This window comes from Cucumis sativus, chromosome 2, assembly GCF_000004075.3.
Source record: "Cucumis sativus cultivar 9930 chromosome 2, Cucumber_9930_V3, whole genome shotgun sequence".
Classification (NCBI taxonomy): Eukaryota; Viridiplantae; Streptophyta; class Magnoliopsida; order Cucurbitales; family Cucurbitaceae; genus Cucumis; species Cucumis sativus.
The window spans coordinates 14,485,946-14,500,958 of record NC_026656.2 but is presented as its reverse complement, the minus strand read 5'-3'; the positions used below and the strand labels follow the sequence as shown (position 1 = coordinate 14,500,958).

At 30.1% G+C, this 15,013-nt stretch overlaps 3 protein-coding genes across 3 annotated transcripts; all 3 read right to left on the bottom strand.

The window, feature by feature from the left end:
• Nucleotides 1-159: 159 nt before the first annotated feature.
• LOC101215065 (patatin-like protein 3) lies at nucleotides 160-3,528 on the bottom strand. The gene is made up of 5 exons (XM_011651066.2): nucleotides 3,338-3,528; nucleotides 1,615-1,805; nucleotides 1,318-1,504; nucleotides 1,043-1,204; nucleotides 160-938 (listed from the first exon to the last, which is right to left on the bottom strand). Exons 1-5 carry the CDS (start codon nucleotides 3,455-3,457, stop codon nucleotides 339-341), a joined length of 1,260 nt encoding a protein of 419 aa, XP_011649368.1. The 5' UTR covers nucleotides 3,458-3,528; the 3' UTR covers nucleotides 160-338.
• Nucleotides 3,529-7,584: 4,056 nt separating this feature from the next.
• LOC101214827 (patatin-like protein 2) lies at nucleotides 7,585-9,966 on the bottom strand. The gene is made up of 6 exons (XM_011651858.2): nucleotides 9,789-9,966; nucleotides 9,262-9,458; nucleotides 8,957-9,143; nucleotides 8,700-8,852; nucleotides 8,250-8,606; nucleotides 7,585-8,134 (listed from the first exon to the last, which is right to left on the bottom strand). The coding sequence occupies exons 1-6, from the start codon at nucleotides 9,909-9,911 to the stop codon at nucleotides 7,853-7,855; spliced, it is 1,299 nt and encodes a 432-aa protein (XP_011650160.1). The 5' UTR covers nucleotides 9,912-9,966; the 3' UTR covers nucleotides 7,585-7,852.
• Nucleotides 9,967-11,536: 1,570 nt separating this feature from the next.
• LOC101216103 (patatin-like protein 3) lies at nucleotides 11,537-13,811 on the bottom strand. The gene is made up of 6 exons (XM_011651065.2): nucleotides 13,571-13,811; nucleotides 13,133-13,314; nucleotides 12,849-13,035; nucleotides 12,608-12,760; nucleotides 12,110-12,469; nucleotides 11,537-12,004 (listed from the first exon to the last, which is right to left on the bottom strand). The coding sequence occupies exons 1-6, from the start codon at nucleotides 13,691-13,693 to the stop codon at nucleotides 11,774-11,776; spliced, it is 1,236 nt and encodes a 411-aa protein (XP_011649367.1). The 5' UTR covers nucleotides 13,694-13,811; the 3' UTR covers nucleotides 11,537-11,773.
• Between the last annotated feature and the right edge of the window lie 1,202 nt (nucleotides 13,812-15,013).

Below are 15,013 nucleotides of genomic sequence, written 5' to 3'. Positions count from 1 at the left end.
GATCTAGTTCATAGGTCGACTGAATTTAAAAAAGAGAGATCCCATATCGAATCCAATTTAATGAAAAGGCTGAATAGCACCAGACTGGGCAACAGTTGAGTTTGGATTAGATCTAGATCCAACTTGGATTCGACTTTGAACTTTAAGAAATAAATAATATGATGTAAAAAGAAGTGACAGGTTTATAATTTATTGATTGAAAGAAAAAGAAGGATAAGATCATAGTCTTAAAATACTCAAACATGGAAAAGGATTATTGAACACACACACAAGAAATCAAACAGAAAATGAAAACAAAAAGGGAGAAGACATGTTTGAAATGGAATAGTTTGGCTTCTTCATCGATTGGCAAATCGTAGTTTTCTCTCATGTGACAAACGTTCAGCAAACTGAATAAGTGCATCTTCATTGGTTCCTTTTTCATGAGGAAGTTCTTCAAACTCTCCTGTAGTCAAATTAACCCTTGACACTGTTTTCTTCAGCAAATTCTTTCCCACTTTTTCCAAGTTCTCTAAATTCTCTTTGGTTGCAATATCCACCGAAGATAAATCACCACTCAATGTGTCTTCCTGAATACGAAGATAATCCTTTTTACGAGAATGATCTCTTTTATTATTATCATTTTTATGAAAATCATGTTCATATTGGAAGATGGTACCAATATGATAATCCACCATATCGGCACTTGCATCACTGAAAATATCAATGATAGGTGTAGTTCCATTATTGTAGACCCAACCCAAAACTCCCCATTTGGAAGAATCAGCTGCACTATACTTCCCATTTTTTTTAGGTGTACCTGTTCCTAAAGAAAGGATCAACATCTTTTTTGATGTTATATTATTATTGCATTCATCTTCTTCCTTGCAGATCTTCTCACTTTCTAATTGTCTTCTGATGATCATCTCTTTTCTCTCATGCATTATTGCAGTTAATGTCTAAAACAGTATCAACACACATTAATTAATTAAATCATCCATTAAAAACACCAAAACAGTTTTAATTACTACTTCTCAATGAGGAGATGATCAGAACAACTTACAGGATTATTCGCTGCAACTCCACCATCAATCATATCAAATTTACGAATTGTTCCTATGGAGTTATTGATTTCAAATTCATGACCAGGTAAATAAGTTGGTGCTGCAGAGGTACTGAGGCAAAGGTCAGCCAATTTTGGATTATTTAACTCATCCATTTTAGCCTGAAGAAATGTCACAATTAATTAATGTTGATTAGTTCATTTAATTTTGAGGAAAAAGGATTAATACATAAAATAATTATTATAAAACAATTATACTTAATAATTATTCATACCTGAACTGTAGTGAAAATGACAGGGAAAAGATACTTAATGTTGAATGTAGGAATTATAACTTGCGTTAGAGTGTCCTTGAGTGTTAGATCTCCAAGCTTTTTGTTTAACAATTCCTTCAAGTATTTTCCATCATACTTTGGGCCCATAACTTTCCAGAACTTATTTATCACTGAACTTAAAAAATAACTGTGTTTACAGCATAAAACACACCAATTTAGTAAAGGGAAATTAAACCACAATTAGGAGAGAAGCGCTTTTTTGCAAATTGAAAATTATATGAAGGAGAAGAAAATTACTGCTTTGGTTGAGGGAAGATTTTTGGTGCATGATCTTTATAGAAGGGGACAATATCTTGTGCTGCAAACAAAGGTTGATTATGATTGTTCTTGTCAGGAGCTGCAAGCATGGAGGCAACCAGACCACCTGTGCTTGTACCAGCAATTACGTCAAAGTAATCTGCTAATTTTGCATTTTCTCCATCCAATTCCTAGTCAAAAGTTATCAAATATAAACTTAGGATCACTACAAGATATTATGCATTTAACATTGAAAAAAAAGCATGGATGTACAATGTTAGACAAGATGAAAAAAAACAAAAACTAATTTTAATGTCCGTTTTCGATCGACGATATGGTAGAGGATACAATGTCAGTTTATACCGACATTAAAAATCCTCATTTCTAAATTACTTCACTTCGTGAAACCTTTTTTTCTCTCATACACACCATCGTCTATCATTTTCACCATCTCTGTTCAGCTCTCTGCTCTGCTTCGTTCAACGTTGTTGAGGTTTATGAGTGATGGTTTAGATTTAGTTGATGACTGTGAAATTACATATAAGCTAAGAGTACCCATGTTTTAGAGGGGATGGAAAGATAGAAAAATATGGGTTTGTTAATATCTTCACACGAGCATATGCCGCTGCCATTCGGTCGGACGGACGAGCCATGGTGTGGCGAGTTGAGAAATAAACTGACTTGACCATTAAGGTGTTATAGGTCTTACGTGTTAATGCTTTTATATGACCATTGATGCGTTACCAAACCTATTCACTATATATAGTCCTTCCAATCCTCTCAAAACTCTTCTCTATTTTCTTGATTGTTTCGAGCAAAGTCATTCGAGAGTGTTGGTTTTTCGATCGACTTCAGTGTAACTTCGATGAAGTATTTTGTCTGTTTTATCCACGTGGCAAATTAAGAATTGTTTGCACTTTTAGCAGAGTCACAAAATGTCTTAAAGAGAGCGTCATTCACGACCTAACCTTCATCTAACAAATTTATGTTTTGTAGTTAGGCACCTACCAGTCTAGGCGTCCACCATCCAAGCGTCCGTGCCATTTGCTTAGTCTAGGCGACCAAATTTATGACGTTTTCTCATCTATATGTCCAAACATTCAGCAATATTTTTTTTTGTTTTTTTGTAAAGGATACATGAGTCAGTAGGTGCACTCGAACATTTCCACCAGGTGGACACCCACTTATCATCATCATCATTCCCACTTCATTAATATTAGAAAGGGAGTACAGGAAGCAAGGATATTGCTTCCAGTATTTGCACCAACACTTTCTTTGTGTATATTCATACAGTGAGAGACAAACAATATATTTTTTAAAAGTCGATACTATATGAAAAGTTGCTTTCGTCGTAAAAAGCTGTAGGTATACAAATAATAAATGTTATTAGACCAAACTGATTGAAATTAATTGGAAACACATCTGTTCTTCTCTTTTGGTTTTCATGAACTCTTATCAATTCGGTTATTACTTATTAACATTCGATGTCCAAATAACAAGGGAGTAACTATCCTTATCATGGCATGCCCATCGTAAATTCGGATTTCATCGACTTTAGTACCATGTTAGAAAAAAATGACATTTCGTTGAGTTCTATAGAAATAGTTAGTAAGATCACTGTAGTTTATCAACATAGAACGAATCCTAACATTTGTTCAAATCCTTTAAAGTCAACTCGAGCTTTAAAAACAAAAAAATTAAAATGTAGTGTAATCGTCGTTACCTTAAGCTGAGCCTCAAGAAATTCAAGAATAACTCCGGGAATAATGCCTCTAATGCCACCTCCATCAATGCTCAAAATTGTTCTGTATTCCCCCTTTCTATAATCAACTTCAGAAGCCATATTATGTTGAATATAGTTTGTAAAATGAAAGCAGGAAGGGGTTACTGAGAGATGATCAATTAGAGTTTGGAAGTAAATATATTATATGTGTAAGTTATCCATTCTCCAAAGGGGTCTTTTATAGGGGAAAAATTAAACAAGGTCATATGTTTCAAAATAAAATAATTATATGCATAAACGTCAAACGAGGCTACTAATATTTTACTAATTAATTAGGTTTCCCACTTGAGTCTTTTTTTATTTTTTCTTTCATTTTTTAATATTTTACCTCCCATGATTTTTTTTATCATTAAAAAATATATCGTTCTCACTTGCCTACTTGCCAATTTTTAATTCTTCCCTTAAAAAAATGTTATTTTAATAAATAAAGATAAAAATAGGGTAGTTAGAAAAATATTTTAATATAAATAGCATTTTTTAAAAGAATTTTAAAAAATAATAAATTTTATACAATATTTACTATCTATAACAAATTCTATTACTCATATTCATTGATATGCTATCGTGATAAAAGATGATAGTCATTGATATGCTGTAGCAAAAAAACTTATAGACTTCTATCGCTGTTTATATAAATACCACTAATAAAAATATAGTACTGTTTATCAATGTTTATTATGGCAATTTTTTTTTGTCAAATTCACTATTTTTTACTATTGTTGAAAAATGATAGATCAAGTCTACGATTTCAAAAAATTTGCTTGAAAAAAAAAGATCATCTTGCTGTTTGTGACTATCCATTTGTGAATATCATTAACTTCTTGGTCTTCCCTCCTTATTTTTGTTAAAATAACGTTGGGATAATGGTATTTTAAAAAGTAGTTGGAATAATTATGGACAAGGTATTTTAAATAGTTCTCAAATATATAAATCCTCCTCAATTCAATCATCCATATAAATAAATTTCAATAATTAGTTTTGAATAATCCCAATTTTCAACTCATTAATAAATGGATCCAATTCAATCTTGAGTTTTTTTTTTTTTGTTTTTTTTGTAAAGTTTGTATCATATAACAAAATTTTAAGTAATAGTTTTTTGTGATTTTACTTAAATTGTTTTGACATATATAGATCCAATATAGATATAGTAAAGTAAGAATATTTTAACCCAAACAAAAGATCAATTAAACATATTTTAAAATTATAAGAGGTATAAGTTATACTAAAATAAAAAAACTAAATTTAACCGTGCATAAAATTTTCAACGTTTCTATAAACATCTCAACAAATCAAGAGGTGTTAGGATTGCATTTTCAAGTGATTAAATTAAAAAATAACTTGTTTTGAAAAAGAAAATCACATGTTTAGCAACCCACCTAAAATAAATTTTGAAAAAAATAAATTTATCAAATAATGTAATTTATGATAAACAACTAAAACCAACTTTTAGGAAAATAAATTTTGTGTATTTAATGATTAGTCTTCCTAATTTATATGAAACAGTCGAACCAATACCTTTAGCTATTCTCATCAACCAACCTTTGAAAACCATCTCTATCAACTATGGTTAGTCAACTTTCCTTCACCATTCTTTTTGTGGCAATTGCCTATCAATTTTTGTTAGTCATTTTGTGACTGTTGTAGGTTTATTTTTGTCAATTGTTTTATGGTAACCGTTACCAATAAACTTTTGTCAATCGTTTTTCTATGACTATTATCGGCCAACTGCCAACAATTATTTTCTTTTGTGATTGTCACTATGTGACTTCCAATGATCAGTATTAGCAAACTCTTATTATCATTTTACAGTGATTGAACCCAACCACCTTAAAGAACATTCTATCAAATTATCCACAGACAAATTCGAATTTCTATCAAATTATCCACAGACAAATTATATATATATATATATATATATATATATATATATATATATATGTAAAATCATGTACTCTATTACAAACCAAACGAACTTTTACCCAAGAACATAACTTTTGAAAAAAAAAAGTTGCCAAACACACATGTTTTTCTTTCAAGAAGTTTTTTTAAAAAATGTTTAAATGAAAATGCACTTTTTAGAAAACTTTTTTTCATAAGTCATTCTAAACCGGGCCTAAATCAATCATCCCTTTATGGATAAACAATCACATTTTATTTTCAAAAAAATGTAAAATTTTCATTTGGTCTATTCTCGACGAGTATATCAACATGACTGCAATCTTACAGAGAAGACTTTCGATGTGGAACTTTGAAACCTTCTTGGTGTAGGCTATGCAAATCAGGTGAAGAAGAAAGGAACCACCTTTTCATCACTTGTCCTTTTAGTACCAAAGGTATTTGGAAAAAAGTTGGAGCTTTGATAAATCAATCTTTCAACGTTTAGAATTATGCCTCCCTTTGCAAATATATATGCAGATGAAAGCCCAAAGGAAAGAAGCATGTTATCTTCTTTAACATTGTTGTTGTCACTCTGTCTATTTGGATTGAAAGAAATAAGAGAATATTGAATGATGAAGAAGGATGGTTCTCTATGAGTGATTTTATTCTTTACCTAAAAAAAACAGAAAAGAAATATTTGCATGGACTCATGAATTAACACAAATATGATAGGAAATAACATGAAAAAAAATAAATAACTCATGTATCTTTCCATTTTAGATCCAACATTTCCTTCCTTACATTGGCTTAAGCATGACCAACATATAATGACGCATTCCTTCCCACACAAAAGACAAAATAATGATAATAATAAAAAAACCTTTTTGTAATTTGATATAATTAGTCAACTTTGTTGATCTACTTTTTTATGAAAAAGATTTGTGGTAGTCTTTTTCCAATTACCCCAAATTTGGGATTAATTAAAAATATACACACCTTTCAAAAAGATAAAAAAAAGAAGAAGAAAGAAGAAAAAACAAGTACTTTATAAATTATTTAAGGAAAAGTGGTAGAAATTTTGTTGTTATTATTATTATTTTCATTCTTTCCTATAACATGGACGCATTCAGAAATCATATGTAGGAGATGCGACTATGGATGATTCTCGAATCCAAGACCTTGAAGTTTTAAAGGAGGCATAACCACTATATCAAAGACAAAATATAACAAAACAAATGCATTTTTTAAAATATATTGTAATTTGATACTTCAAAACTAATATTAAAATACAAAAATCGAGAATGTGAGTGGGACACGTGCCCCTGACCCCTTAATAGATCCGCCCATGACTATTCCTTTCCTTTTTCCAACCAAATATTTGATATTTGAAACGTAAACTTCAATTTAACATTAATGTTTTTTCATCTTTACCTTCCATCGGTTGTATTGCAATTTTTTTTTTCATTTTTATTCTTTTTACTTGAATTTTGAATTAATGGTTAATTTTTTTTATTAATATTTATAAATATAACAAAACACCAAAATATTTGCACTCGTGCAACAAAATTAATAAGTTCATGAAACAGGCTACTTTTTAAAATATTTCAGGTTTCCCTTTCTTTCCATCTTCAACAAATTTTTTTCTTTTCCATCGTTTTTTTTTTTTGCAATTTGTTTTTAAAAAACGGTTATTTGGTTCAAGATCATGTACCAAATATAAAACATCTATTGTTTTTTTAAATGTTATTTGGTTGTTCAAGATCATGGGTCAAATATAAAAGATCGTTGAAAAAACAATTGTGTACAAACAATAGTAAAAAAAAATCGTTTAGATTTGGACCAACAAATAGTCAAATCTAAACGATTATATACATGAAAATCTTGAAAAAAAATAGTTTAGATTTGTCTATAGAAATTTAAACAAATCTAAACAATCGTCTACAAAAATTAAAAAAAAAAATTTAACTACCCAAATTTAAACAATTGTGGACGAGAACAAATGATCTTGTAGCAAAGAATCTTAAAAAAATCGAACCTAAACAAACAATAGTGTAACAAGGAATAGTCAAACCTAAACAATGTTAATTTATTTTTACTTCAAGTCAATTAATCACCCGACATTTTTAATATTTTTGATTGTAGACATAAGATCTTTTTTCATTTTCAAAACTGTTGTAAATATTTTGACCGTTTGTTATATTTTTTAAAAAACTCGTTGAATTTTTAATTTATTTAAAGTTGGATTTAGAGGACCATTTCCCATCAATAGTTTATAAAGTGAATGTTTAAGCCTGGCCCACACAAAAATATATTTATGCATCCAATTGGTCTCATTGATAGTGATGGGCAATCTATAGATCATTGTAGGTATAAAAAGAGGATACATGGAAATTAAAAGAGGATAGATGATCATAAAATATAGTCTTAAAAGACTACTTTTACAATAATTTATTGTACTAAAACATGGAAATTAAAGGATTAAACACACACATACATAAGTACATGAAATTAAATAAAACAGAAAATGATGCAAAATAGAAAAAAGCATATTTGAAATGGAATTGGGTTCTCCATTGTTCAACTGGATTGTCGTAGCTTCCTCTCCTCAGACAAAAGTTTAGCAAACTCAATAAGGGCATGTCTATTGGTTCCTTTCTTAACAGGAAGTCCCTCAAACTCCTCTAAAAGGGCTTCTCCATCGGTTTCTTTCTTATGACGAAGTTCCTCAAACTCTCCAGTTTTCAAATTTACCCTCGACACTCTTTCATCCAGCAACTTCTCTCCCACAGTTTCCAAGTCTCTTAAATTCTTTTCCGTTGAAATATCCACAGAACATAAGTCACCAGTCAAATTCTGAGCCTGTTGTACGAAATAATAATGATGCATCAAAGGTTTGTACTGTACTAGCTCATACATACATAAATTATACATTTATTACTTGCTTAGTTGCTCTATTGTCAAATTGGTTTATTACCTGAATACGAAGATAATCCTTTTTACGAGTATGATTCCTTTTATCAGGATCATTTTTATGAAGATCATGATCATATTGGAAGATAGTACCAACATGAATATCCACCATATCAGCACTTGCATCCCTGAAAATATCAATGATAGGTGAAGTTTTATTTTTTTGGACCCAGCCAAAAAGTCCCCATGTGGAAGAATTAGCTGCATTATACTTCCCAACTTTCTTAAATGAACCAGTCCCTAAAGAAAGGATCAACATCCTTTTTGGTGTTATCTTTAATGCTGCTTCCTTATTCTTCTCAGTTTCTAATTGTCTCCGGAGGATCATCTCTTTTCTCTCATTCAGTATTGCAGTTAATGTCTAAACAAATATATACCAACACATTAATTAATTAATTAATCATGATCAATTAAAAACAAAAACATTATTTTTACTACTTTTCAATGAACTTACTGGATTATTCGCAGCAACTCCACCATCAATCATATTAAATTTACGACTATTTCCATTAGTTTCAAATTCATGACAAGGTAAGTAAGTTGGTGCTGCGGAGGTACTCAAGCAAACGTCAAGCAATTTTGCATTTTTTGACTCGTCTATTTTAGCCTGAAACAAATAATGTCAAGTTAATATAATGTTAATTATTAGTTCATTTGAGGAATAAATATTCTTATTATTGTGAAACAATTATAAGTAAATAATTTTCATACCTCGGCAGTTGTAAAAATCAAAGGGAAAAGACGGTTAATGTCGTATGTAGGAATTATAACTGGTGTAATAGTTTCCTTGAGTGTGTTATCTCCAAGCTCTTTCTTTAACAAATCCTTCAAGTAGTCTCCCTTATACCTTGGGCCCCAAAATTTCCAAAAAACATCCGTTACTGATTTCAAAGGATTACTGCGTTTACACCATACAACACACCAAGTTAGTATTTTATGGTATGATGTTTCATCTCAAAACCATTAGCTTTATTTTGTAATTGAAAATTATATAAATTAAGCGAAGAGAAAATTACAATGGCAACTTTGACTGAGGGAAGATTTTTGGTGCATGATCTTTATAGAAGGGGACAATATCTTTGGCTGCATACAAAGGTCGTTTATGATTGTTCTTGTTAGGAGCTGTAAGCATCGTGGCAACCAAACCACCTGTACTTGTACCAGCAATTACATCAAAGTAATCTGCTATTCTTGCATCTTCTCCATCCAGTTTCTAGCCAAAAGTGTATCAAATAACCAAAAATCAAAATTTTCATATACAAATTAAACTTATAGGGACAATTAATGAGAGAGCTGTAACTATATCCTAATTAACCTGCCATGTCATTGCTTATTTGGATTTCATATAGACTTTGGTCCACATATAATATATACGTATATATATATATATTAGTTTAGTTCTTATTAGATTAGATCTCTCCCGATTGTTTCAATGTGATCTCAGATCCTAACATTATTCAATATTTTAAAGTCAACTTCAACCTTAGCTTTTTATAAAAAACAAAAAAACAAAAAAAGATCAAAATGTAAGTGTTGTTATTACCTGAAGTACAGACTCGAGAAATTTTAGAATAACTCCGGGAATAATGCCTCTAATGCCACCTCCATCAATGCTCAAAATTGTTCTGTATTCCCCCTTTCCAGAATCAAGCTCAGAATCAGGCATATGTTCTATTTGTAAAATGAAAAGGAAGGTGTTAAAATATGGAGAGAGAATTGGAGTTTGGTATTATGTGTGAGATGTTATAACCCATCTCCAAAGGAGTCTTTTATAGGGAAAACAAACTCATGTTTCAAAATAAAATAATTAAGCCATTCTTCGATCGTGCATAAACAAGCCTCATACTTTACTAAGTTTCCCACTCTTAAGTCTCTTTTTTAATATTTAGTGTGATTCTTGCTTCTTTTTTTAAAAAATCTTTTGCAAAGGTGTATTGTATAAAAGCGCATGTGCGAAAAAAAATCAAACTTTTATCTCAAAGTTGATACACAAGCTGAGGAAGGCTCAAGTTGACAGTACAAATTATTTTTACTAGTAACAAAACACATGTAATTTAAATAGTTTTTCTTCTAAATAATCAATTTCTAAACATATATATATATATATATATATATATATATATATATTAGAAGTCCGATAATATAAAATTTTCTATTTTAGTATATTCTCATTATTATCGTCTTTTTTAAAACACTAAAGAACACGTTGAAAATATTGCAGAAAAGGTTTCCGACTTTATACCTAAATCCAAACTGGTGTGTATCAGCATGCAGATCAGCGAATGAGGATATGAACCTGGCTTTTATCCATTGCTATAAAGCACAGGAACTTTGGAAAAAGTCTAGAGAGGAAATTGGGTTGATTATGCAGCAGGAGACAAGTATAAAAGACCCATGTCTATCTCCATGCAAACTCAAATACAACAACATAAAAAACATCACATTTGGATGGAAAGAAATAATTCAATTTTCAATGACACAAAAATAAGCTTGTTAGGCACTCGGGAAAACATATAATATTCTGATGGGAATGTGGTCAAGTAGGCATCCTTGCTTTAAAAACTATTCTCAAGAGTGCTATTTCACTAAACTTAGCAGCTTTTTTCAACTAATCTGTATGGTTCTTTGAGGCTTTACTTTACTCTAGCCCTCCATCTGTAACTTCTTCTATGATTAATGATAGTTGTATGTTCCATCACCCTGTTTCTCTTAAAAGAAACTAAACATAGAATTAATATGTTAATATTCTACTATTCTAATTATACATAACACATTATTTTTTATTCTAATGTTTTTAAACTCGAGATTATATACAACACATGAAAGGGAATCAAAACTTTGACCTCAAATTCATATTTTGGATAGGTATAATCTAATGTTCTAATCAATTCAAGAACTTAATGCAATATATTAATTGAATAGATATGCAATTTAGTTAATTTAGGAATTGACATCCCGAGTTGATCTTCTATATTAAGGGAATTTTTCCAGCATTATCAGACAGCTAATTAGGTTTGATAGTCAGATAACATCATATATAACTCATAGTTCACATGACGAGTCTATGAATTAATCAACAAATAGTCAAACAATATAATCTTTTACCCGGAAAATTGGTCTTGACAACATTGATTAACTACTATAGAGAGAACATTTTCCGCCCATCCATATATTATGATCAAGACTCTTGGTTGTGTATTCGAAAAGAAGACGAATGGATGGAATGGTTCTATTGCACAGTCAAATGAGAGGGATAAATAGATGAAAACACGTAAAATATAGCCAAGGAAATAATAAAAGGAAATGACATACTTATAATTTATTGAAATAAAAAAGGATGCATACATCATAATTAATATAGTCTTAAAAGACTACTTTTACAATAATTTATTGTACTAATATATGGAAATTAAAGGATTAAACACACACAAACGGACACGTACATGAAATTATTTAAAGCATAAAATGATACAAAATAGAAAAAAACATGTTTGAAATGGAAATGACTTAAGCTTAGCTTCTTCCTCCTCAACCAGACAATCGTAGCTTCCTCTCCTTAGACAAACGTTCAGCAAACTTAACAAGGGCTTCTCTATTGGTTCCTTTCTTAGAAGAAAGTTTCTCGTACCTTCCAGTTTTCAAATTTACCCTTGACACTGTTTCATCCAGCAACTTCTCTCCCACAATTTCCAAGTTTTCTAAATTCTCTTTAGTTGCAATATCCACAGAACATAATTCATCACCACTCAAGTCCGCAGCCTGTTATGTACAAAATAATAATAGTAATACATCAAAGTGTTTATTCATCCATAAGTACTCGTACATATACTACTTGTTTTATTCTCAATTGATTGTTTATATTACCTGAATACGAAGATAATCCTTCTTACGATGATTATCCTTTTTATTACCATCGTTTTTATGAAGATCATGATCATACTGGAACATGGTAGCAAGATGAATATCCACCATATCAGCATTTGCATCACTGAAGATATCAATGATAGGTGTAGTTTTATTTTTGTGGACCCAACTCAAAATTCCCCATTTGGCAGTATCCTCTGCATCATACTTTCCAATTTTTTTAAATGAACCAGTCCCTAAAGAAAGGACCAACAACTTTTTTGGAGACATCTTTAACTTTGCTTCCTTATTCTTCTTCTCAGTTTCTAATTCGCTCCGGATGATCATCGCTTTTTTCTCATGCAGTATTGCAGTTAATGTCTAAACAAATATATATCAACACATTAATTAATTCATTAATTAATCACGATCAATTCAAAACAAAAAAAAACAAAAAAAAACAAAAAAAAAACATTATTTTTACTACTTTTTAATAAGGGGAGAGAATTAGTAATATACAGGATTGTTCGCTGCAACTCCACCATCAATCATATGAAATATATTACTATTTCCTTCAATTCCAAACTTATGAGAAGGTAAGTAAGTTGGTGCTGCGGAGGTACTGAGGCAAACGTCAGCCAATAATGGATTGTTTAACTCGTCCATTTTAGCCTGCACAAATGTAAGTTAATGTTCTTTTTTAAAATTTAGTTCATTTAGGCCTAAAACAGCAATTCATAAGTAAATAATTTTGTCATACCTCGGCAGTAGTGAAAATGACAGGGAAAAGACGTTTAATGTCGTATGTAGGAATTATAACTTGTGTTAGAGTTTGCTTGAGTGTTACAACTCCAAGCTCTTTGTCTAACAATTCCTTCAAGTATTCTCCGTCATACCTTGGCCCCATAACTTTCCAAAACCTATTCGTCAATGGACTTAAAAAATGACTGCATTATTTACACCATAAAACACCAATTTAGTAAACAAATCAATTAAAGCTAGCTTTTCAAATTATATTTAAAGAGATAAAAGAAAATTACTAACCATCTTGGTTGACGGAAGATTTCTGGTGTATGTTTTTTATAGAAAGGGACAATATCTTTCGCTTGATACAAAGGTCGATTATTCTCGGGAGCTGTAAGCATGGAGACAACCAAACCACCTGTGCTTGTACCAGCAATTACATCAAAGTAATCTGCTATTCTTGCATCTTCTCCATCCAATTTCTACTCAAAAGTGTATCAAATTAAAATAACCAAAAATTAAAATTTCATATATATAGGGACACTGATTTACCTGTAACTATTCTAATTAACATGTCATGCATGTCATTGCTCATTTAGATTTCATGTGTTAGTTTAGTTTGATTAGACGAGTAACTCATGTATTTTATAGAAATAGTTAATTAGATTTCTGAATTTCTTCAAGGTGGGATCTTAACATTATTAAAAAAATCGAGATGTATGCATGCATTGTTATTACCTGAAGCTCGGACTCGAGAAAAGCTAGAATAACTCCTGGAATAATGCCTCTAATGCCACCTCCATCAATGCTCAAAATTGTTCTCAATTCTCCCTTTCCAGAATCAAGCTCAGAAACAGCCATATGTTCTACTTGTAAAATGAAAGGAAGGTGTTGATTATCGAGAGAGAATTGGAGTTTGGTATTATGTGTTAGATATTACATCCAATCTCCAAAGGGGTCTTTTGTAGGGAAAACAAACTCATGTTTCAGAATAAAAATAATTAAGCCATTGCTTAATATTCTACTATGTTTTCCCACTACTTTAAGTCTTCTTTTTAATGTAAAGTGTGACTTTTTTTTTTTTAATCTTTTGAAAAGGTGTTGGATTAAAGCATGTGCAGGAGAAATATGAACTTCTTATCCTAAAGTTGGAAATCAAACTTCTTATCTGAAAGTTGATAATACAAAAGCAATATGGTTCAAGTTTGCAGTAGATACACTTTTATTTTTACTAGTCAACAAAAATGTGAAATTAGTTTATTCTTAATAGTTATTTCTAAACATATATATTAGAAGTTAGGTAATATATAATAACTTTTATTTTAGTGTTGTCATGTTATAGTCTTTAAAAATACAAAAAATCTTCTATCTATTTTAAAGGAAGAAAAATTGTTCTAGCTAGTAATTAAATTATAGAATTATTACATAAAATTAATTAAATCTTCTATTTTCTTAATAATTTTTTAAAAATTTTTCTCTCATTAAATTATATTTAATAAGAATACAAATATAAATATTTTTTTACGCATTACATCATATCTAACGTGTACATCGGAACGACCAATGCACTAATGTAGACACTTCTACCACAAACAAATGCATTTTATCTTAAAAAGTCACGTTTTTTCGGAATAAAATGTAATAAATCACATAAATTACTTGAAAAGTCAAAACAACTTTATAAAAGGTAATACAAAAGTTAATGAAAAATGTATAAAAGAAACGTGTAAATTTGCTCACTACATAACCATTTTTAATATAGGAGAGAGAGGTTTTATCACAAAAACGTATAAATGGGCTAGTCTATGCTCTAAACATTTTGAAAAATGATAATAGGAAAAAGGCAATCAAATAATCCAAATCAAAATAATAAAAAATAGTAAGTGAGAATTATGATGAAATTTTGAGATTATATCTATATTGGAAGCCTTCTGGATTTTACATATATCATAAAGACTTCAGAGGTTTTGGATGGTTTGAACTCACATCTCTCATAGATGGAATAACTTAATAAAATGAATTTAGATTTAATTTATTTCATTCCAAGACTTTCCATTTTTCGTTTTCATGTCTAGTCTTGAAAAACAAAAAAAATATACTAGTTTTATTTGCATGCTATTTTATCATCATAAATTATCTATTGATTCAAAAGCTTAAACTGATTAAACTGATGTGTAAAAG